This window comes from Paramisgurnus dabryanus, chromosome 4, assembly GCF_030506205.2.
Source record: "Paramisgurnus dabryanus chromosome 4, PD_genome_1.1, whole genome shotgun sequence".
In the NCBI taxonomy this organism is placed as follows: Eukaryota; Metazoa; Chordata; class Actinopteri; order Cypriniformes; family Cobitidae; genus Paramisgurnus; species Paramisgurnus dabryanus.
In genome coordinates this window covers 42,421,092-42,446,957 of record NC_133340.1, presented here as the reverse complement: position 1 = coordinate 42,446,957, position 25,866 = coordinate 42,421,092, and the positions used below count along the sequence as shown (strand labels likewise).

Here is a 25,866-nt window from a genome sequence, read left to right as displayed (position 1 = left end):
CTCATTTTCCAGCTCCCTAGAGTTAAACATTTGAATCTTATCGTTTTGGAATCCATTCAACTGATCTCCGGGTCTGGCGCAAGCACTTTTAACATACTCTAGCACAATCCATTGAATCTGATTAGACCATTAGCATAGCGCTAAAAAATAACCAAAGAGTTTGATATGTTTCCTATTTAAAACTTGACTCTTCTGTAGTTACATCGTGTACTAAGACAGACAGAAAATTTAAAGTTGCGATTTTCTAGGCAGATATGGCTAGGAACTATACTCTCATTCTGGTGTAATAATCAAGGACTTTGCTGCTGTAACATGGCTGCAGCAGGTGTAGCGATATTACGCACTGCCCGAAAATAGTCCCCTGTTATTGAAAGTAACCAAGGGGACTATTTTCGGGAAAAAAGGTGGAATGTCCCTTTAAATCAAAACAAACCAACTGCAGTTTGATTGATATTATTTGGAATGCACTATCAAAAAAACAAGATTTCTGAAAAAAAAGGTGTTAGCTTGTTTTGGAACCAAACTCTTCAAATATTGCCAAATATTATTTATGTGACCATTTCCAGACAGGTGTTTTTATGCCAGTCCTCTTTGTGCCAGAGTTATTTGTAAGCTTATAATCTGTTAATGTCTGGCTGTTTAATCTACGCGTCAATGTCTCAGTATCTCATTTTGACAATGTGACCCATGGTCTGGTTAACAGATGGGGTCCTGATAGTAGTTGGAAGTGCTTTGGCACAGATTCCAGTTGGCAGGAATTTTTAGTTTAGTGCCAAGGTTGTGCAGTAACATGGGCAGTCTGTGAATGGGCATCTTTAACACTGCATACAAAAACGTGCACACACACAAATTAATTTTGGAGGGAATCTACTAGTCAGCAAGACTGTAGCTTGCATATATACATGTAGAAGACTTAGGGCCAGATTTACTAAATGGGGTAAATTAGCGTGCGAGCGCAATTCACAGGCGCAACAGCTGATTTCCGTAATGACCAATACAATTTACTAAGAGCAGTGCAAATTAATTTAGGATCGCAAATAAGCAGAGCTGATCTTGAGTTCAGCACCACGGACATCACAGTGGAAATTTTGGGGTGTGTAATCCCAGCTAAAAAAAGCCATAGGACACTAAAAACCACTGGATGACAAAAAATAAAGGTTTACAAGTTTTGAAACGTCTGGTATTATGTGATTTCTCCTTATGACTTAATAACATGGCTTGGCAAACAATATTACCAATCATAACACACGCGCAAACATTAAAGGGATAGTTCGGCCAAAAATGATATTAAACCCATGATTTACTCACCCCCAAGCTGTCCGAGTTGCATATGTCCATCGTTTTTCAGACAAACACATTTTTGGATATTTTAGACAATGTTTTAGATCTTTCAGTTGATTAAATGTAATGTTACGGGGTCCACGACCTTCAAGTCCAAAAAAGTGCGTCCATCCTTCACAAAATAAATACAAACAGCTCCAGGATGATAAACAAAGGTCTTCTGAGGGTAATCCGTGCGGTGTAGTTGTAGAAATATCCATATTTAAAACTTTATTAACTTAAATAAATACCTTCCGGTAGCGCCGCCATCTTAGACTCCTCTGTATTCAGGAGAGAGTATTAGCGTAGTGTACGCACTTTTCTTAGGGACGTATGACAAATTCGGAGGGCGGGGGCACAGAGCAGCAGCAGAATAACCTCCGTAGGCTGCGTAATCTCTCATCCTTTTAAAAGTTTTAAATATGGATATTTCTACAACAACACCGTGCGGATTACCCTCAGAAGACCTTTGTTTATCATCCTGGAGCTGTTTGTATTTATTTTGTGAAGGACAGACACACTTTTTTTGGACTTGAAGGTCGTGGACCCCGTAACATTACATTTAATCAACTGAAACATCTAAAACATTTTCTAAAATATCCGAAAATGTGTTTGTCTGAAAAACGATGGACATATGCAACTCGGACAGTTTGGGGGTGAGTAAATCATGGGTTTAATATCATTTTTGGCCGAACAATCCCTTTAAATCGCGTTGCAGGAATAATCTCCTCCCAAAAATATTGCGTCTGAAAGGGAAACTCCTAGAAATGCATATGCAAAAGGATCAATCGCAAAAAATAACTAAACCACACCTTTTTAGTGCTAGTGATCCACTGCACATCTTTAGTAAATCCCAACAGTCGTTGTTTAACGACAAAATGATGGTTTGTGCCGGCGCAAGCTGTTAGTAAATCTGGCCCTTGGTTTTGTCTTGTTGGTTTTGGCTCAGTCATTCATAAAAGAATTGAGTTAGATTAATCGTATTTTACACAGGCAACAAACACATCTTTACTATAAACGAATAGTTAAACGTTTTTAAAAACTATAGCTTTCCTGTACAATCATATTAGGTGACAGAAGTGCAAATATTACAACTTACCCCATGGGTGGGGTTAATTGTAATGGACAGAGGTTTAAATGTGTGATGAAGAGATAAACAATTATGAAAGAATTAAATTGTAACTTATTTCCCCTAATATTGTAATTACAGGTATCATTTAGATCAATGGAATATACATTTTAATGTCATTATCTTAATGGCTTATATTACAGGTAACATCGCTGTGTACAAATGTTTTTTAGCCTCAGGTGCTAGGAGGTGTTAAAATGTTTCAAAATGGTGCTATGTTTTAGGCCAGAGGTCCTCAACCACTGGGTTGCGACACAGTACCTGATCGTGGACAAGTTGCCACCTGGTCGCAAAAACATCCTGAAAAAAAATGGTATAATAGCTATATAACAGCTTAATTGGGTATTTGTCCTTTAAGAGCCGCCTTCAAATAACATCAATCATTTCCACTTTTGTACAGGGCCACACTCTCTCTTTTTCTCGTGCCTCCGCGCCCAGTCGCAATTCTTCTGGTATCTCTCCTCCACGCATCCCCTCCTTTTTTCTTTTGTTCTGTTACTTGAACTTGGGGCTCAAGCCCGACCCATGGTTCGAGCTGCCTTCGAGAACAGCAACCGTTTATTTATCAAGACTAAATGGACAGGCAAACTAGTGAAACAATGAAAGTAAAAAACAATCCACCACAATATGGTTTTACACGTTATAGAAAATAAACAATAAATAAAGTAGTTATTAATTTTCCTAATTCATGGTTGCACTTTATTCGAACAGCTACTCAGCGACCCCCCACCCCCGCCAAAACCAGGCTGCATTGTAACAAATGTTAGGGACCCTTGTTTTAGGCAACAACACAGTTATTAAGAGATTGGATTTGGGGACTTGTCACTAGGATGGTACCTTTAGAAAAGGTCCTAATACGTACAATTTTGGTACAGATATGAGGATTCAATATACCTTTTTACATACAAAAATGTACTTTTTGAAAAGGTACTGCCCCAGTAACAACTTCTGTACCTTTTTTCTGAGAGTGTATAATCTTAATGAAAACACATTAAATCTTTTAACAAATTCTCAGGTAATCATCATCTGACACGCAATCGCTTAACCCAGTAAGATATAACTACTATATGTAAAAGGTCTGTGCTACGATTAACCCAGTTTTCGCTCCGGTCACCTCAAATCCTTTAATATGTTTTTGGTTGCTTTTCTGTTGTTTGTCTTGCAAAATTTTGGCATCACTAGTGAAACCTAAATAACCCATGATCCCGTACATGCATCTGCGGGCGACTCACAAACTCTGTGGGTGACCAGTGCTTTAACCTAACACTCGCAGAAAACTTTATGCTATTTTAAATTTTAATTCTATAAAATAATTCTGAATGATTTATACTGTATGCTTGTTTCCTTATGAAGACCAAAAATGTCCCCACAATGTTCAAAAGGATTTTAAGGATTACCAGGTACACACATACACGAATGCCGGCACACATGCACACAATTAAGAGAGAGAGAGAGAGAGGGCAATCACTCAGGTTAGTCTTTTGTAATCAGTTAAATGACTCAAAGCAGTAATTTGGTTTGATGTGATTGTCTCTGAATACCATGACAGTTCTGACCAGTCATTGTACAGCGTGAAATCCTGATGAAAGCTCTTTGTTCGCCCGCCAAGTTTGATTAATTACAATTTTTATTTAATTTTAATCAATTGGAGAGGAGGGCTGTCTGACCCTGACGGCTTAGGAGTGTCTGATCTGCAAAATGTCGTGTTATTGTTTCTCATAACTGAAAGAAATACAGTTTTCAAAAAAAAAAAAAACATTGTTTTAATGCATTTTAGATGCCGTGACAGTATTATTTAATCCTGGGTCTGGTTTGATTTAAGACACATTGAATTACACCGCAAAAAATTAGGGAAATGAAAAGCAAATATTTCACCCATGCATGTGAAAGTCTCATACATTTGATATATTTATTAGTGACTAAATAAGGTAATGCCAAAATTAGGGCTGCAACTAATCGATTGCACAATTAAAGATTTGTTTACGTTATATAATGTGTATTGTGTACAATAATTATGTATATATAAATACACACACACATGCATGTATATATTTAACAAATATTTATATTTATATACATTTTTATATTTATATATAATTTATATTATACATAATTATGAATACTTAATATATACAAACTACTTAAAATTGTACATGCATGTGTGTGTGTGTGTGTGTGTATGTGTGTGTGTGTGTGTGTGTACCTGGTAATTTATCAATTGTCCTCACAAAGATAGGAATACCAGTGTTTTTGTGACCTTGTGTGGACATTTTGAGGTCCCCATGAGGAAACAAGCTTATAAATCAAACAGAATGATGTTTATTGAAAATGTGAAGTAGGAGAAGGGTTTCTGTGATGGTTGGGGTTAGGGACTGGGGTAGGTTAGGGGAATATGATATACAGTTTGTATGGTATAAAATGCATTACGTCTATGGAATGTCCCCACAAAACATGGAAACCAGAATGTGTGTGTGTGTGTGTGTGTGTTTATATACACATAATTATTATACACAATACACACATATATGATGTAAACAAAAACTTTAATTCTGCAAATGATAAGTTACGATTTAGTTGTTATGCAGCCCTAGCCAAAATTAAAATCAATGAGTAAATATCAAACTTTGATGCTCCAAATCTCATATTTAGATTATATTTTACAGAATGTTATTACAGATTTTAAAGAAAAATGTATAACACAGACCGGGTCACATATTAGTGTGCTACACATTAAAAGTGTGCTTCAGATCAAAACCAAGGACAAAACATCTAAAAAATAAAAAATGATGACTAATGCTTGTATTTACTAAGAAGTTTAAGCACTTTTAAGGTCATGTAGGATCCTATCTGTGGTTTAATCCTACAGTATCACAAGCTTATCTTTTCGTCTAGGCTGTAAAGTCAGACAGACACAATTGTTGTGAGGTTTCACAAATATAATTTGTATTATGGATGGGTCACTGATATTTATGATGCCATATTATATTTTTCCTGTTCGACAAGTCCAGGACCAGGATTGAGAACCACTGTCCTAGGGTAAACACTGATATTGTTTTGCTTAAAGGGACACTTCACCCATTTGCATAAAGCTTTGTATAGTTAGAACCCCAGTCATGTTTTTGAATGGTTGTGCATCATTTTCTCAGTTGCCACAGATTTCAGTGTTGCACTTCTTTCTTTCAATTATGTAAAAATCATCATTTTGCATAATTGAAAGCAGGAAGTCCAATATCTTTTTTTGAGGGGGTGAGACTACAAACACCCATTTTCTCAGTCAAATAGGCACTAAATTCGAAATGTATGTTACATTTCGACTACAAGTATGACGCACTTTCAATAAAGATTCATGTTTCTACGGGTGAAATGCTCCTTAAAAACAAGCAATTTTACTACTGTAGTTGTTCATTGAGGATTACTTTAAGTCTTATCTCTTAAGCTTTATAGCCACATTGTATTTTACTACTGTACATCTGATTGAATCTTGTATTTATATGTTTCAGCTGTTCCTGGGAAGCGTAATGAGCTGTATTATGAATGCTGTAAGGAGCCGTACCCTGATGTGACTTTCACTGTAACAATGCGTAGAAGAACACTGTACTACGGTCTCAACCTGCTCATTCCCTGCGTGCTGATTTCTGGTCTTGCTCTGCTAGTGTTCCTGCTGCCTGCAGATTCTGGAGAGAAGATATCACTGGGTAAGATGAACAGAAGTTCTCCCACCATGGGGATTAATATGAGTGTGCCAATGTCTAAATACAGTTTCAACAACTGTTAGAAAAACAGATGAAGAAGTGGGAGACAAAGTCGTGTTTTTGAAAGTGTAGCAAAAGTATTCAACATGTTCCCTGCCAAATATTCATGGAAGATATTTATTTAAAATGGGATCTGCATGTGACATTACTTTGTTCTATACTTTAATTTTCAGGGATCACTGTCCTCTTGTCATTAACCGTCTTTATGCTGCTAGTGGCTGAGATCATGCCAGCCACCTCTGACTCGGTTCCTCTCATTGGTAAGTCAAGGAGTGCGTCTGACTTTCTGTACTGTTGTAAGAGACACCACATAATTCAATAAAGAACTAATGCTGTGTGCTAATGTAATGTCAAAATTAAATAAAAAGACACTGGCTGTAATACAAAGACATTAAAGGGCACACATTATGCCAAAATGTAATATAAGTCTCGGATGTGCCTAGAATGTGTCTGTGAAGTTTCAATGCAAATGAGCTATTGCTCCTCATTTACCAACACACAGTGAATGCTTTCGGTTAAAAAATACATCTGTTTCCTGTGAATACAGTCTGAGACAATAGTATCTTTAGCAGCATTAGCGCTACAAAATTCTAACAAACGCATTAAGAAAAGCTTTTGGGTAAAATTACCCAGTCAGTCAGTGGCCATGAGCGAGGCTTAATCAGTGTGACATCACATTAACAAGAGAATCAAAACAACATGTAACATACTTTACTAATAGGAGAATCCCAAAGGTCTCATTGGAAATATTTCACATAACCCTAACATTCTTTAAATCTTTTCCTGTAGTCTGTTTTAGGCCGTACATGTTTTAGATTAAACATGCATTTGTGTGATTTTGGCCCCATGTAGCTCAGTACTTTGCCAGCACTATGATGATTGTGGGCTTGTCAGTTGTTGTGACCGTCCTCGTTCTGCAGTTTCATCACCATGATCCACAAGGAGGCAAGATGCCAAGATGGGTGAGTGGAAGCTCTTTATTGTTTAGGTATTTATAATGGGCAGGAATGGGTGTGAGTGCCACACGGGCACCCAGGAGATAAGAACGGGAGGAAGGGCAATGGCGAGGAAAGAGTTAAGCTTTAATATTATATACATTGACTAGTTTACTCGTCAATAAAGAGAAACCGCTTCCCTGCCAATGATGAGTTTTTTCGGCAATCCATGTTTCCGCTATTATCCACCAGGTGTTGCTCTTACCCAACTTATAAATCACGGAAGCAACCTCTCAGGTCAAACAGTTCAAACTACGTGTATGTTTTGATCATCGCTCTGAACCTGATCTCTATCAAAAGTCCTTCAAAAAAACTTAATTATCTCAGTTTTTTGCTCCAAATTTGGTGTTTTTGAAGAAACATATTGAAGAGTTGAAAAAAAACAGAAAAATTCAAGGTTTTTTAAAACAGAGGAAAGTCTGTTCTTTTGTTTGATATTTTGTTTGTTTATATTTTTAAAGAAGAACATTTTCTGGAAGGCTTTAAACGTTTGTGAAAATCATAAAAATGCTGGAGCTGGCTGGATACATTAAAAAAAAAAACGCTGGCAGGGAAGTTAAAGAGATAGTTCACTCAAAAAATTAAAAATCTGTCTTTATTTTCTCAATCTCAAGTTGTTACAAACATGTATACATTTCTTTGCTCTGCTGAACACATATTTGTAATCAAGCAGGAAACAGAAGCACCATTGACTTCCATAGTCAGGAAAAAGAATACTATGTTCACTAACAAGGACCACCCCACAACCAAGAATGTTTGAGGAATTTTTTTTTTAAATTGAATGTTATGGATAGATGGGAAGGGGATGAAGGAAAAGGGGAGGATGGAGTCAGGTCGTCTTATAATGTTAGCCAAAAGACTCAGGGTGGGGGTACCATCTTAGTATAAGTTGGCGCTTAGGACCCCCGATACAACCTGGAGGAAAAGATCAAGGGAATGGTTAAAAGGATGTGGGAAGGGTTTGAGAGAAAAAGACAAATGATTGACCTGTAGGCCTGTCGCGATAACAAATTTTGCTAGGCGATAAATTGCCTCAGAATTTATCGCGATAGACGATAACATTGATGCTCCGGGGCCATTATAATAATGCAGATACACCTTTTCAAAGATCTATAAACTTTTATTTCTAAACAATAAGTAATACTGGAACTGGAAGACATTTTAAATATCCACAAGAAATGAACAAAATAACAGGATGATTGCGTTTTAGGTGCATATGCATGTTTGTCGTGTTGCCACTACAAACTGCTACGTTTTTACCACAAATGCGACATAACGGCTCGTTCAGGTTTAGTGGTTCACCTCGGTCATTAGGTTTAAATCCAAAGTACTCCCACACTGCAGCTGTAGCGTTTGGTTTTGAAACTTGGCTGTTTACACTTGGTATTAAGATGTGTTTTTGATCAGATCACAAGTGGACGAGAGAGACATATCATTTACACCTGGTATTAAAATCCGTCTCTTTTGTCCACTTTCGACCGCTTCTGTGCTGAATACTGTGAGGGGTGGTCTGTCGAGACGGTGGGCGAGTCTCTCCGCTGTCATTTGAACGCCAGCGGGAGTAATTATGAGTTTATATGGACGCGAACTAATATTATGTCCACTGCTTGTTAAGCAAGTAAACATGCTGCACAGTATTTTCTACATGTATATGTTAAAGCTTTCTCTGAATTTTCAGCGCAATTGATGAAATAAGATCGCGCAACTTTCACACGCTTGCAAAATGAAACTGCGGAGATCACCCGCTTTAGTTTTTCAATGAAAGGCTAAAAATAGCACTGTTCACCTTGTGTCAGAAAAGTCAGAAAAGACGTAAAACATTGTGATCCGATCGATAAAAACGCATGTTAATGACAAGTGTAAACAGCCTCTAGTAAATCCATATTTTTCTCCAACTCTCGACTCAACTAGTGTTTTCTCCTGCTACACTTCTCACGCGGCGCTCATCCTCCTCAGTACTCCTACTGTGATAGGCTACACCAGGAGTCCCCCCTCCCCACACAGATCATGCGACTGACAAATGACTGACGAGGGTTCACTCCTTGTCACTCGTTGCACGGAGCGGTCATCCAGTCTCTTTGGTAGAGAGAGAGAGAGACAAGGAAAACAAACAAGCATGCAAATGTGAATTATTGCGGCCGAAAAAAATGATCGAGCTCATTTTATTTACCGTGTGATTAATCGATTTATCGTTTATCGCGACAGGCCTATTGACCTGTCAAAAAATGTCAAGTGATTGGTTGAGGCATGCTCTGCTCCTGAACCTCAGTTAACAAGCTAACTCCCAGAAGTCAATGGTCCACAAACTTTGCTTTAAAATATATTCCTTAGTGTCCCACGTACAAAGAAATTTATACAGGTTTGTAACAACTTGAGGGTGATTAAATGATGACAAAATTTTCATTTTTTGGCTGAACTATCCCTTTAAAATACTTCTTCTCATTCATTAATACAACTGAAAGTGCTTAATCCATAAAAGTCCAGCTGGTAAACTGTTTTATACACACTGCATGGCCATAAAAAGTTGCTGATTGAATTTAAATAAGCAAACACTTCTATGACTGTCTATGATTGGATCATCATTGCAATGATTAATATGTTTCAGCTGGCAACTATTCCTTTAGCCCTGACTAATGCAGTGTGCACAGCAAATCCTCAATTCCTAAACAACCGTATCAGAGGGCGTAATTTGGGGTCATGATAAAGATGTTACTGTGTTTCACAAGGGACAAATTATTGGTATGCGTAAACACACCCAACATCTAATAGGATTAAAGAAATAAAGGTTAAAGATTGATAGTTTGATTTTTTATCACTGAAATTACCATTTCACTGAATCTTTCTTACATTATCTAGGATGATTTTATGTAGAAAACAGTAAATCACAAAAAGTGACTTTAGGTGGAATTTCACCGACTGGGACTAAACATGATTGGGACTAAACAGCTGTGTGGCCATAGGAGAGTCACCTTTGTGGCTAATCTGAAAAAAAAAATGCTTTGCTAGAGATCACAGAGATTTGACTCTGGAGCAGTAGAGAAAATCATATCATGTGGCATGGGAAGTCCTATTCAAATACGATCAAAAGAACAGAAGAGAAGCTTCTAAAGCGATACACCCTTCTTGTGTAGTGCCCATTGTGCTTGGAGGCAGTATTACAATCAATAAAAAGGTTTAGGCTAGGGATGCTCCGATCAGGATTTTTGCAGCCGATACGATTAGGATTTGTTATCTTCGTGATTGGCCGATGCCGTTACAGATTTTTTTTTTAGCTGATATGCAAGCTCTTTGATGACTGTAACTGTTAACATTTTTTCTAGATAAAGTTATACCACAGATGTCGCCTTTGTTATATTACTTGCAGTAATTAGGTATTTTATTGTTTTAATAGAAAATCAAATAAATAAGCACAACAAATATTTCTTCTGCAAAGAGATATTTAATATCTGGTGGATGTACGCAGACAAGAGCAGCTGTAAGAAAATGAAAATTTACACGGTCAAAACTTTAAAAAAACATGCAAATAATAAACTTTTGGAATGAGGATGGAATTGTCCGCAATCAGTGTTAATATATTACAGTAAAATATTCGTTTTTGCAGTAACGCAGTAATATAACGTTAGACGCGTTTCTTAAATAGCCGAATCTGTATAAGCATTGACTAAAGTGGTCACAATCATGTCCGGTAGCGCCGCACACGCATGCAGTGTAAAAAAAATCTGCGAATGAGAGCACTAAGTAAAAGCAACAGAAAGTTTCTATCAGTCTCCCATGCTGCATTGAACCTCAGAAGTAAAGAGACTTTTAAAAAGCTTGCCAGTAAAATCCATATCAACACCAGCAATGACAACGTAAGCTAACGTTGCTATGGTTACAGTGCATATACATAATAGATTGCTAGGATATTGCTATCTACAGTTTTATTACAAACAGCAACCTAAACTACAACGTAACATTAGTGTAGACTTAAACATGGTTATCTAAATAGTACATTTAAACATCAATGTTTAAAGTTTTTACCAGCCTTTGTATGGGAGCCTATTTTTTCATTGCAAAAAGCAGTGTTCCTCTGTTTGTCTGTGTTTTATTAAGCCATTATATGTTAGCCTACATGTAATCCTTATATTGTACTGAAATTCAATACTGCTGTATTCCTTGAGGCCTGATCCTCCAATAGCACTTTTTGATAAGTTGTGTCAACCCAGTGCATGGCAGGTTTGTGCTGTGAATCTGAATTAAAAGTGAATTAAAGAATAGAAATGAAAAAGGTTGCGTGTCTTGCCATGTTATTAGTCTATAGGTTGCATTATAGTGGGCTCTAGCTCTATTGTGTTTGGTATGTGTACCATAATTTACCAGACTTTTACCAAATCATTTGTCTATGTTTATGATTCTGACAGTGATTGTTACTGTATTTTGCCATAAGTCTTTACTGTGCCTATTCAAAGCTCGAGGCCCAACACATAACTTATAGATTTATAAGCAGCAATAAACTACATTTTAACATTTTATAATGCCTGGTCATACTTCTGTTATTTTGATGAAAGTAACTCAAAAGTAACGCAAAAGTAGTGTAACTAATTACAGTTCAGAGACAGTAATATTGTAATGTAAATAATTACTTTTAACCCTTAATGGATTTTGCCTTAAAAAAAAACTGTATTTCTGAATGGCCTGCGGGCAGGAATAAGCAGATTTGACGAAAATGTATTTGATGAACGTATAGTATGTGTCAAGAGAATAGTGTTACAATCATGATCTCATTTTTGATGGAGGTGGCATTTAGCAGCTTTTGCATCTGAACTCTTCATATATACCCAATGTGGGCGGGCTTCTTAAGAGTTAAGTATCTCTGTTGCGGTCTGCATCATGATTTCACACTGGGAGAGGTAATGAGGTCTATTCCTATTAAATTTTAATATCCCCTCTGCTCCTTTTATGAGAAGAAAGAGCTCCTAGGTACAGCTGTCTGGTGTTGCTTATTTGGTTCATGTCCAGTGGGAAAAATCTGCCGCTTGCAGGCCTGAATCTTTAAGCATATTTGAGCCCTTACCGGACACTTTCTTTCAAATATCTTATGAAATACACTGACTTCACACTGAATATTTGCATCATAAAAAGTAAAATACTTCAGTAACTCACCGGAAAACCTCATCTTCCCTGCTCTCCTAAGGTGCGGGTGATCCTGCTGAACTGGTGCGCTTGGTTCTTACGTATGAAGAAGCCGGGTGAGGACAGGAAAGCCAGCTACAAATATGACCCTTCTCCAGTTCACCATGCCAGCGCAGGCAGCATTCAAATGGGAGTGATGCCAGGTCAGCCACCGTCTACCAACTCCACCAATGGCCACATGAATCTGTACTTTGGGTACCACTCGATCGACAGCACTTGCTGCCCACCCAGCAGCGACTCAGGTGTGTCCTGCAGCGGAGGGCGAATGAGTGGATCGCCCAACGATGAACAGAGGGAGGCTGTTAGGTTGTTCACAGGCGAGCAGGAGATCCATCGCATCCTGTCTGAAGTGATGTACATCGCCCAACGCTTCCGTGACCAGGACGAGGCGGAGGCGATCTGCAGCGAGTGGAAATTCGCAGCAGCCGTTGTTGATCGACTCTGTCTGGTGGCATTTTCACTTTTCTCCATTATCTGCACCTTCACCATTCTCATGTCTGCACCTAACTTCATTGAAGCAGTCTCAAAAGACTTCACATAAATTATTGACAGCGTTGAGTTTTATTTGTCGTTTTTGTAGACATGTTAAAGATGTAAAAACAACACCACGTGATTGAGTATGAAAAGTATCTACCGCCAAAGTTGATTTCTTCCTCTTCTCATCGTTCCGAGATCAACGTGAAGAATTATGATAATTGAGAAAAACCTTTACAAAGTTATGTTTTTTTGAAATGTGACTTTTCGAACAAACAAACAGACCCTTGGGGGTGGCTGTTTGAGTGATATTTTATGTCTTTATATACTGTATTCGACTGAGCACTGGGGTCGGTGTGTAAAAGTGTGTGCAAGCATTGTTAGCATAGTCACAAGTTAGAAATGTGTCTGCGAGGCTTATACAAACTACTGTTTTAATCTCATGTAAGCAAATCACACTGATTTTATCATACTTTAGCATCAATCATATTTTGGAATTATCAATATTAATGTTTAGCTAATATGGATTTATATCAAATGTTTCCTTGCCAAAGCAGCAATAACATACATTTAAGGTAGATATTATGGACATATCATATTGTAATTTTTAAATGAATATTAAGGTTGTTAGCAGTTTTTTAATTCTCAAGTGTGTCCCGTTTGTCCACGTAATCGGAGTGACTTCATATTGTGACTTCATTCTGACCCTGTGCTGTTTTATGATGTACAAATATTATGTAAACACTGTGAAAAGAAGTCATTTTGTTAGAAATTATAGATTTACTGTAAAAAAATAATAAAACAAGTCCAGGTGAGTATTTTGCAGAAGATTTGCTTGGCTTTTTAAGCAGGGCCTATATGCAACGTTTTGCCACACCTGCTAATGGCGGTTACCTTGAGAAAATGTGTCGGTTTCTTTCAAACTACATTTACCTAAACATATTTAAGTAACATGCAATTATGTAGGCATGCTATTTGTTAACAAGTTTACCTGAACTGAATACTTCTACAGCACTTATAATCTTAGTAAATGGTAGTTTACATAAACCTAAAATTTGCCTATAACTTAAACAATAGAACAATAAAAAAAATCAATGAACAATAATATTTGTATCAACTACATTAACAAACAAGGGGCGTTTACATTTTAACGATAACTATATTAGCATCCACATCATAATGATAACTTTATACTAATTCGCTCAAGTACGCGGCACTCGCGCAAATCACTTGCCTTGCCTAATGGCATTAACTTATATCGGATATTTCTTGTAATAAAAACTTTTGCAATTGTTTACATGTCACTGAATATGTAAATATGCTGTTCTTGTTACATTAACACAGCGGGTAACCAGCAGATGTCCTTAACATGCTGCATTTCGCGTAAGTTAACTCTAAACTGTAAATCTAGTAGTTTGTGTAATCTAATATCTTACCTTTTGGCGTAGTCAGTGTGGTAGGAATAAATCATAACAAGACAAGCAACAAGCAACTTTATCAGCGCTGGATACCTGAGGTAATTTAATGTTATAGAGCTCAGCAATGAGCTTCTTCTCCGTCATTCTAAGTGCGCGTGCACTTGAAGTTCAAATAGATTTGATTGGCTGTCAATGGTTTATCGGTCATCAGGTAGGAAAAAATTGCTCAGAAAGTGATCCCAATGATATGTTCATTTTATACCACGGGTCTGTTGAATGCTGCATTCTGATTGGCTGAGAAATGTTCTATGGGTGTTGCTTATTTTTCTGTAAACCGCACACCTAACTTTTCAAATATCTTAAAATAGGCACCAGAGCAAAGTTTGTGGTAACCGTGGTATAAGAGGAATAATTGACTCCGGTCCTTTGATTTATTTGAAAATAATGCACACCCACGGTCGCTTCGCGTTGTGCCGCATTGCACCTTGGGTGTGCATTATTTTCTTATAATTCAATGGCCCGTCGTCAATTATTCCTTACGTATCTTTATCTTTATAGTGATGTGAACTCCGCTATTCTCTTTAATGTAAAACGATTTTTAAAACTATATATTTTGATAGTTATCCTTATTGTTATAATGTGAACTGCCCTTTACGCGGCACTCTATAATGCTTGATTCTGATTGGCCAGTCACAACATTCCTACCGCTCAAAACTAACAACACACGGTAACTCGGACGCTATAAATCATTTTGACAGGTACGGTTTAATTTTACACAAAAAATAAATATAAATGTCTTTTAATAACCTATATGACATTATATTTACAAATGCTTAAACCAAATAGTGTATTTGTGAAATTTGAACGCCTTGTCCTCTCTAAACCGAAAGTAAATGAATTTTCCTCGCGGAAGGTCTACATTCGTAAAAAATTAGCAAATAAAAAATTTCAAATTAATATTTAATGTTCATTAACTTACTTATGAGGTAAATAGCCGTGTAATAAAAGGGTTAAAGTACAGTCAGTTGTTTTAGCGAAGCTGTGCGTCAGATCTTGATCACACTTCAACAATAACCTGCTGCCTAAACATTATCCCTTACATAATAAAACTATAAACATATATTGTTTTTTAGTAAATTCATGCTAGCTAGGTTGATGCCTTTTAAGGTCACTCTCTTTTTCACACCAATTCCTATTTTACCTCATCACGCGTCTGTGTAAAGTATCACATACAAGCCTCCCCATCATTGAAATGACGAGCACCGTCTTGAGTTGGAAAAGATTGCACATCATGTTTCTGTTTTGGTGGAGTTTGACTTTACTTGGTGCTGCGCTGAGTACCATGAGGACGATTCATAGGCACTCTTCTCACACTACCTTGATGTTGTGCTTTGCTGGTCGGTCTGCGCAGCGCTGCATTACCGTAGGTCGAACACATCCGTGCCTAGAACTCATAAAAATGTCACAGGCCAACTGGTGATTGACACTGTTACATATAACCAAATTTTTACTTGAATTAATACTTGGCAAGTATTAATATAAGGTCTGTTTAGAAGAAAATACAGTGCTTTGATTCCTTTTGAAACAGCCCTCTCTCCGACAATGTGCTAAAAGATAAATACGACATTACTGTTTATTTCACTTCAAATTTTATTGTTTAATTTATTAAGGCTTTCTGTTAATTATGCTGAAAGAACATTGTGTTTAGAGAGGATCTACAGTACATTAATCGGAGAACGCAAGGACACAGCTGTGCTCACTCATTAAGTTGGCAAAGTAGCGCAGAAGCTTTGGAGATCCAATAGTCACTGTGCCGGTTAGATGGCAACATTACTGTTACCACAAAATTTGTGGAATGTCCTAATAGAAAGAGAAAAGAAAACAATAAAAATGACAATTTAAATGCATAAATAAATACATATTTTAAAAAACTACATTTTAATACTAAATGCTAACATTATTGGTCTGTGGTGACTTCTCTTCCAGGGAAGCACGAATGCGAAGCTTGCCGCAACGTGTGTAGGCCATCGTGTGTGGCTCATCATGGCAAAATATGTGTTCGGTGCATCATGTAAATCTATGTGCATCATGCGTCATGTCAAAATACATGCCTGCTGCAGACGCTTCGAAGAGTTATATGATGAAAGAGACGCTCGCTTAATCTCGCGTGTAATCAGAGATTAGCGTTAAATGAGGGTCTTGCGACTGTCTTGTGAACGCGAGTGTCTCTTTTATCATAAACACTTTCAACACACCTGCAGCAGGTAGGTATTTTGACATGATGCGCGATGCACATAGGTTCACATGACATGCCAAACAGATATTCTATGACGAGCAACACACGACACGTCGCACACATATTTTGTATTTCTGCCTCCTCGGAAGAGAGTTCACAACACGCCACAGAATTTAGTATTTAAATAACCATTGTGTAAAATTTACAGTAACACAAGAGACATGAACTGACCAGTCGTAGACAGAGTTCCAGCACGAGCAGAGGTCTTGTAGAGTGGTGCGTGGTATAAGGTGGGTTCAGGAACATAGTTTTGCTGAGGTTCAAAATGGACCACAGGAAGCATGGGGTTCATTACCCTTGGCAAAGGATCTTCAATGACCATGTTAGTGTCATCCCATCGACAAGCATCCATAAACATCCCATGAACCAAAATGCCATCCTCCACAGTGGGAAGCTATAAATACAGACCACAAAAATCATGTCAGTCTGATCCTAACAGTTAATTTGGCTTTTCAACTCGACTGTTCTGTGTTAATGCACTGTAATGCAGGGATTAAACAGGCTATTATTAATAAATGAAAGTGAACTAAACTTGGACAAGAAGTGCTGTTATAAATTTAAGCAAAGAGACAGTTGCAGTGTTAAAAAGTAAAACTAAATTGTATTATTTCCTTGATCCCACACTGACCTCATTGTCCATGTCCAGTTCCTTCACTGGGTCGAGAGTTTTCAGAGCTTCAGTTACAAGGATCTGGTCTCTGTACACTGGTATCATGTTGAAGCAAAAGTTCAGCTCATCAATAGGCAGGTTGTATTTGCGTGCGTGATTCTGAAGAGCCCCTAGGAAACAAAGTACCAAACCTTTATTAAACAAAGGCTGCAATGGCACTGATTAATATTCCTGGCGAGGGGTTTTACTCATTCTGTCGTCCTCATTTTCAAGGGTCTAATTCTGTAGGGATACCCTTCAATTTGGTGGCGCAGGTACAGTAATAATTCAACAGTTTCACTTACCTGTGAGAAATCCTTGAGGAAAAAAGAAGCCAGAAATCCAGAAAGACTTGGGCTGACCTCTTGTGATCCAACTCTGCTCAAAAATGCACACACAGTTCAAAAAACAGCTTTGGGAATTTTTCAAGATGTCAAATAAATCGTTGGTGTCTCCAGAGTACATATTTTGAGCTACAACTTCACATATAGATCATTTTTTATAGCATGTTGAAATTGCCACTTTGTAGGTGTGAGCAAAAATGTGGCATTTTTGGGTGTGTCCTTTAAAATGCAAGTGAGCTGATCTCTGTACTAAATGGCAGTGTTGTGGTTGGATTAAGGGGTGGTATTATCCCCTTCTGACATCACAAGGGGAGCCAAATTTCAATTACCTTTTTTTTCACATGCTTGCAGGGAATGGTTTACCAAAACTAAGTTACTAAGTTTTTATTTTCTAGATTGATAGAAGCACTGGGGACTCAATTGTGAGTAATGAGATCATTTATGGTGCAGATCACGTACAGGGCACTGACTAACTGGAGGGCCAAATCTATTTGCTGTACACAGTATTTTCTACAGGACTTTGACAAATAACATTATATTATACTTTTCAGCAGGGCAGCATACTTTCATTTGGACTTATGGTAATTCTTTGCCCTTTTTGTCTGCCCCAATCCTAACCCACTCTCTTTATGTGAAAAAGTGCATCTTGGATATTCTGCTAATCTCAATTTTAATTTTCACGCAATTACAATTAAGTTTAAGTAGAAAGTGCATTTGCGTCCATTTGCGCATAATTTTGCACCCATGGGCGTTAGGGTTAGGGTTTTCTGGTCTGAAAACGAGCGTTCAGGCGAATCGTTGGCGCATGGCTATTTTGAGGCAATTGACCGACTAAAACCTGCTCTAAAGCCAATGACACAATGTTGTTTTTGTTATTTAATGAGCGCTTTAGTTATATGTGCCTATAAACGTGACAACAAGCGTTTGCTTATCACAAACATGGACGCACAGCAGCACACAAAAGTTTTTAAATATGAAAAATTAAAGGATTAAAATGTAAAAGATTATTATTAAGTCTCTTGGACATAAATGAGGACTAATTATGAGACATTAGAAGGCGTAAAGAGCTGCTTCAACTGTAGCCTGGTAAAACAAATGCTTAAAACAAATGCAAATATTGCATCTATTTATAAATGTGTTTTTTTAATGCTACCCCACGGATTTATTGTATATGATAGTACAAACCTTTTATTGCATATTTGTAAATTATTTTATGAGATTAAACTGATCATGTAGGCTATCCATACATTTACAGCAATTAAAAGCTTGCTATTTTTACTTTCATGACTGAAAGAAAACGACTTTTAAAGTTTTAATACAAAAAAACAACAATTTAAAAACAAAACACACCCTTTACTCATTATGAGAATAGGATCAACCCTTTTAGACTGTGGGCTTGGCGCTAGGCATGGGACGGTATAAGATTCTGGCGGTATGATAACCTTTAGCAAAAATACCACGGTTTCACGGTGTTGCGGTTTTGCCATTGCAACACTAAAATGTGTTATTTTCAAAAGCCAGGTACAATAAAGCCTTTAAATTATAATATGCTTTCAACACATATAATATTTTCGTAATGTATATTAAATGTAAACATCAAATCAATCACATGACTTCATGATTTAATGAATTTTGTATAAGCACAGCTCATACCTTGGAGACGGTATCACAGAACATTTTAGTGGTTTTGAAACCTTGACTGTTTTAAACCTCGGTATACCTTGAAACCGGTAATCGGCCCATGCCTACTTGGCGCACAAACAATTTTTCCCGTCGTGAAATTAGCAAAGTGGATTCGGACACGCCCTTTTAGACTGTGCACTGTGCGCTTTAGACAATGCGCTTAGATCGTTAAAATAAGGCCCTTAATGTGTATACCTGTATGCGTGTTGAAGAGCAAAAAGTCTGCAACTTTGTGTGTGTTATATTACATAGCATTACTCATCCACCATGTACAATAAACTGTTATTCACAAAATTCTTCAATATCTTTACACTCAGAATATTAACAGTTTGATATCTGTAGAGAAAATATATATATGTTTTCATACCATATAACAAATTGTGTTGGAATTAAATAAAAAATGCAGATGTTATGTCTATAAAGACTCACCTCTATGAAAGCTGTGCGCACCGTCAGGTCTTTAACCCAGCTACCCAGAGGTTTGAGTGACGGGTAGGCAGCATTAGACCAGTGACTGGGAACTTGGTTGTTCAGGAAACTGTTATAGATTTTTTCCATTTCTTCTGACATCACTACTAGACCTTCTATTGCCTTTTGAAGTGTACTTAGTGACGTCTAAAACCAACGAATAAAGGACAAGAATATTAGGGTGACTGTAAAGTGACTGTATCTTGATTAGCTGTCACAATCAATTTTTCATTTTTACAATCCTAAACATATCTCTCTTACTCTAAGCACATGTAACAGGAAGTTAAAGCGATCCACTTCTTGTCCGAGCACGGTGGTTAGGGAGTTCACTCTGCCGTATTGGTCTTGCAAGAAAAGGCTCTCCACTGCTGAATCCATATCCAGCTTCTCTGTTTAGAGTGCACACACACACACACACACACACACACACACACACACATGCAGGCAAACAACCAGGAGGTCACAAGAATGGTTAAAATTTTTTGTCAATTCTTACTGTAACATATTCTTTTGCCCTAACTGCTGCCCTAATTAACACTGCATTTGTTACTCTTTGTAGCGTTCACACACTAGGCAGTATTCATTTGACATAAAGGATTTGCTGTTGGGTTAAAAAAGCACTAAAAGGTATTTAAACAGGAACACACTGTAAATTAAATGTATGGCAAGTAAAGAAACAGTAATAAGCTGTCAACCCTGATGCTAATGTTTTATTGTAAGATTTTGGTTAAACCAAAAACAGCAATGTACTGTAAAACCTGGCATTCAAATTTACTAATAGAAAAAGCTGATCTCATTTAAATATTAGTGAAGATTAATGGTACTTAATTAAAAAGGTTATGTGAACTCTAACTAATCAGGAGAGTAAATGTTTAACTGAAGTGTTATTTAATATGATGTAGTAGGAGTAGGATATAATCAATGTGCTGGGGTAGAGCGTTTTAAGTCAAGGATTGGCAATGAAACACTGATTTTGTGGTGCACGATTCACTATTTAAAAGCATTTACTGTTTTACATATGTGTGTGCCGAATGAGAATTGAGGTAAAGTGATGTTTTTAATTATTTCATTATCACACATTAGGTGTTGTAATTTACACTCATATTATGAAATATACATTTAAATATACATTTTTAGGTGTCATAGTTTACACTCATTAAGAAATATTCAAAGTTATAACTTCCATTGTATTATTACAATAAGATACTGTGAAGAATGAGCACTAAATTAGCAGCAGAAAAGCTGTAAATTAATAGTAGACTATTACAGCTACATTACAGTTTACAGCACATTTTACTGTGTGGGTGTGAAACTCACCAGGGATCCTTGCCAAGATAGATTCAGCTAGTTCGTGGACCACCTCATCATTACTCTTTCCTCCACCTGCTGATGAGGAACGGGGCTGGACCTCCAGAATGGTGCTGATCAGCGTCACTGTCTCCTGACGCTGTTTCAAAAAGACCCATCTGTGTGTTAGACTTTTTATCCTAAACTGTGCGCAATACCCAAATCACAGGGATGGTCCCTCTGGAGAACTAAAACATGCTTAAATGGCTCGTATAGGGGAACGTATTTGGAGAATAGATAATGCATTTCGCAGTGGAACCTCCTTAGGGCTTCTGTGGGTCTGCTAATGATTGTTTGATCTCATAAAATTTGTGTGGAAAAAGAAAATGCTGGGTAGCCAAAATTTAAGGCCATAAGAAAAGTTCAGCTAAATGTATAAATAATACATTCCATACATCACTATTATTTATCATATTTTTACCATTTCTAGTCTGCTGTTTCAAGAAGTGGACAGGAGGAGCCCATTGTTGACAATATCTGACACTGCCTGTAAAAACCCAGCTAAAGTTATTTTTTGTTAGTTTTTGTTCATTTTTCTACACTAAATCATCCGACATAATGTAAAGAACATTCTGTGAAAAGATAACCTTGATATATTTAATATTGACTGAGTAAGACCACGTAAAATATTGAAATCAATGTAAAATCAATAAGTGAAATCAATAAGACTTTAGACTGGATTTCACAGGCAGGGTCACATATGTTTTCTATCATAGCAGTTTACCATATGTGAGCACCTACAGACTAGACACACACAGACAAATACATGTCTATACAAATACTATAAAAAAAATGACACGTTGATTATACTTGATTGTGTTTACATTGTAATTAATAGAAATATTTCGCAGGAAAAAGTCTACTTAAAGCTCAAGGCTAGGAATTATAAGGTAACTTTTGACCTCAAACAGAAGCGAACCACGAATCACCACCAATATGTCTTTAACCTATACAATTATCTTTAGGTTCCCAAAGGCTGTCCTTCAAACCTATGTTATGCAAGTTGCTTTGAATAAAGTGTCTACTAGACTACTTGGAATTGATACTGTGTGTCTGTGTGTGTCAAGTAGATAAAAACCGAACCATAATCATAATAGGCAGATAGTAGTAAATTTCAATATAGAAAAAAGTAAATCCAAAAAAACTACAGCAATAATTTAAGCTGATTTTGTTACTCTTTATGATGGTTCCATACGCCTTATTCAGCCTACCGCCATGTTAATTCCAAATTGAGGCTGTGAGGGATGGACGTCCAGAGGGTGCACTTTAAACTCATTGTTTTGTATGGGGATGCCGGTCATTCAGCCATCAAAACAGAAAATACATAAGTTTACAGTTTTCTACCTCAGAAATCATGGATTATTGAAATGGAAAGGGACACATGACCTAATTTTGAGATAACAGCAGTGCAATGTGTACATAAAATATTTTAAAATAAATATTAAACATTTTAATAAAATAAAAATTTTCACTGGCCCAAATAAAAAAATGTCAGTGTCAAATATTTAAAAATAATAATTCAAAAGTCAAATATAATTGTATACATATACAACAGACATGTTCCAACAAAAAAAGGCTCCCAACTTCTCTGCTTTACCTGTAAACTGACAGCAAAATACTGCATTGTTTCTTTCGTCATGTTTAACCCAAGTAAATGTCTGCTTCCAAGATGATGAAAATATATTTCAGTGACTGAAAGTGAAGAACTGGCCTGATCGGGCAAGTGACAATAATTTTTACATGCCCGAACGTTTCTCACGCTTGCCCCGGGCCACCGGGCAGTCCTTCATGTTGAGCCCTGACATTGACCGGAATCAACAGAAGCAGGATTAATTTCTAACTGAATAACATTTGTACACAACTTTGGGGGTTCAAATGGGATTTTATCGCTAACAATACTTGCACAAGTTACAGTAACTATCACGTAAATAGCTTGTTTTCAAGTCAATCACACATTATTAAGTCAATGTTAATGTTGCGAAAAACATAACAGAGAAAATACATGGGACAAACTCTTATGTTCTATACAAACTGTACAAAAGTATACAAATGTATACTTAGTTGTTGTCATAAAATATTGTATTGTTTCACTATATTGGTGTTTCAAAGAAAAGTAAACATGCTTACAACATGAGAAATTAGCGATTAGCCAACAGGCTAATATCCAAAACAGATATTATAGAACACAATGCGCTATTCTCATCTGAAATGAGGTCATATGTCCCTTCTTATTTTTACAATCCACGTTTTCTGAGGTTCTTTGTCCTGTGGAAAACTGTAAAATGATTTATTTTCTGTGTTTTGATGGCTGCACGATCAGCATCCTAATGCAAAACAATATGTTTAAAGCGCAAGCATTGGACGTCTATCCCTCACAGCCTCGGTTTGGAATCAACATGGCGGTGGGCTGAATAAGGGATATAGGTGAGTTACCTGAAAGGCCAGGTTGGCGTTTTCATGCATGCCAAAAATCTCTGGATCATCAATCAGAGGGAGATTCTCAATATATTGCTTATACTCTGTCAGGCTGTCTGAATCCGGAGCAAAATAAATCCCTGTACATTAAAAAAGAAAAGTGTGTGTTACAACATTTTTATTTGGGTCTTGCTTCCTTTACTCATTCTCTCTGAGTCTGGACTTTTGAAGATCACCTAAGATATTGAATTGATGTATCTGTTTATTAAGAATATTCTAAACATTCAATTCTCTGCACAAACAGCTTATTACAGGTAATATTGTCTTAAACTTACACCACTGGTTAAGCCCATTAATATGAGCACACTAAAATGAAATAAGTAATGATGTCTCTCTAACAAGATTTAGTTTAAAGAAAGTTTAAGAATGTATATTTTGTGCATCACTATCAGAGCCAAAATACTGCACATACAAATATACGTTTTGAAACCTACAGTATGGTACACAAACCCACAAAGGTCATATGTTATAGAGTAAGTTTCATTTCTTTCTTCCTTAACCCCAATATAATTTGACCAAAGCTTTTCCTCCAGAAAACTTATGGTACACTGTGATCCTGAGAAAAAAGAGGGTGTCTGAAACGGTCACTGGACCTTGGCAAAAAAATACACCCGATCTTAAATTTATGCAATGTATAAATCTGAATAGCAAATCTGATACATAATACATAAAGTGAAGCCAACTCTGTGTCCTTATTATTAAGCATGTGTGTGAATGTGTGTATGCAGGTTGGGGTTGTAAAGGAAAAATCTTTAATAAAATGCTTTACAACTATAGTAAAACACATGAAACGACTTAAGACTGTGTATACAGTATAGCTCATATAGTAAATCAGCCAAATCATGGTTTCATTTAAATATAATAATGTCAATAGGTTCTCTAACTGTTGCAGATTTCTCTCAGCTATGTTGCAGTGGTTTTAATGTCAATTGTTTATATGGACATCTTTTATATAATTTGTACATGTACAGTCTTGCATATTTTGAAAGTAATATGTCTAATTTGTTTTCTATTGTGGATTACGTTTCAGTGTAACTGAACAGTTTTTATATTTTATAACATTTATTTTTTTACCTTTTGGAATGTTAGGTTTTTTTGTCTGTTATTTTGATTTCACCCTTACTGTAATTGCTGAGTGTTTGTCCTCGCCATTGAGTTACAAGGTATCAAAACAACATTAAAAAAATTATAAAAATAATAATGTCAATAGGTTTTTGTCCAAATCTAAGAAAAATCCTTACTAATATACTCTGGTGAAAGTGACCTTAGTGTGTGTACCTGATTTAGAGTAGATATAGTCCTCCTCTAATGTGGCTGGAGAGAAAAAACCCTTTAGGATGGTACGCAAGCATCTCTGATCCCAGGCATCTGTCACTCTGCCTCCATATGTAATTTCACCTAAAGAGGCAGTAAAACACACACACACATATAAATGCAAACGTATTTACTGACTGCTTGCATCGCTGCCTGACACCTTGCCAGGAATTAATGAGACAGCCTGACATTGTGCGAAGCTTCCTTAATGAATCTTTCCCGGAGCCTCTCGTAATAACATTACTGGAACATTCTCACGTAGTCCCCGCACGCCACCAGCTGCACCAAATTTAATAACGCTTACTGTCACCAACTGATCGCCTATAAAATGATGCATACTTAGAGCAGTGCATGCAAATTAGGTTTAAAGTATTCTAGCGCTAGTTAGAACACAGATTAAGATCACAGAAGTAATGTTAGAAGACATGAAACACAGACATTTTGGTGGAGTATTTTAAAGAAAAGAAAAAACACAAGTGCTTGTCAACATTTTAATAGCTTTATTTATTTTCCCATATTTTTGTTCCACATTTTAGAATAATAATAATAAACTCAAAAAACTATGAAATAACACAATGAAAACAAGTTTCAAGTTTTTGAAAAAATAGCAGTATCATCTTAATGTAAACCACTAAAATGTGAATTTGTAAAAACAATGATGTTGTGCATATGTATTGCGTGTCTATAGGCTTGCATAAGTGCGCTGTCTACAAAGTGGCATCACCAACTATTAGCCTGGCATGAATAATACAGTGTTTCAGTCGTTTTTACAAAACTGTGTGAAAGGGGGTCGTTTTGACAACAATGTCATTAGTATGCAATCCAAAGGAAAACATAATTTGTAGCACAAGTACTGTTGTTAAAATTTACCCTAAGAATCCTAAATAAATTAAAAACTATGACATATTTTAGCATCTAAATCTAAGCAGTAATCACATATAAATGTATTTGTTTTACATAATATTGCATATAAATAATAATCATATTTTTCTCCAACTAATTTCAAATGAGTTAAAAATAGTACAAAATA

At 36.6% G+C, this 25,866-nt stretch overlaps 2 protein-coding genes across 2 annotated transcripts in view; one reads left to right on the top strand and one right to left on the bottom strand.

Annotated features, from left to right (window-relative positions):
- Window positions 1–13,668, top strand: part of chrna8 (cholinergic receptor, nicotinic, alpha 8) — a 104,926-nt gene extending 91,258 nt beyond the window's left edge. The window contains exons 7-10 of the mRNA XM_065254679.2: window positions 5,950–6,144; window positions 6,375–6,461; window positions 7,054–7,163; window positions 12,370–13,668. Coding sequence (XP_065110751.1) covers window positions 5,950–6,144; window positions 6,375–6,461; window positions 7,054–7,163; window positions 12,370–12,909 — 932 coding nt within the window. The 3' untranslated portion in view covers window positions 12,910–13,668. The remainder of the gene's footprint in view (window positions 1–5,949; window positions 6,145–6,374; window positions 6,462–7,053; window positions 7,164–12,369) is intronic.
- A 2,243-nt stretch (window positions 13,669–15,911) lies between these two features.
- dnah6 (dynein, axonemal, heavy chain 6) overlaps window positions 15,912–25,866 on the bottom strand; it is a 102,743-nt gene continuing 92,788 nt past the window's right edge. The window contains exons 70-78 of the mRNA XM_065254676.2: window positions 24,801–24,920; window positions 23,481–23,602; window positions 21,018–21,147; window positions 19,962–20,089; window positions 19,662–19,847; window positions 17,511–17,583; window positions 17,185–17,336; window positions 16,728–16,950; window positions 15,912–16,120 (exon numbers count right to left, since the gene is read on the bottom strand). Coding sequence (XP_065110748.1) covers window positions 16,017–16,120; window positions 16,728–16,950; window positions 17,185–17,336; window positions 17,511–17,583; window positions 19,662–19,847; window positions 19,962–20,089; window positions 21,018–21,147; window positions 23,481–23,602; window positions 24,801–24,920 — 1,238 coding nt within the window. The 3' untranslated portion in view covers window positions 15,912–16,016. The remainder of the gene's footprint in view (window positions 16,121–16,727; window positions 16,951–17,184; window positions 17,337–17,510; window positions 17,584–19,661; window positions 19,848–19,961; window positions 20,090–21,017; window positions 21,148–23,480; window positions 23,603–24,800; window positions 24,921–25,866) is intronic.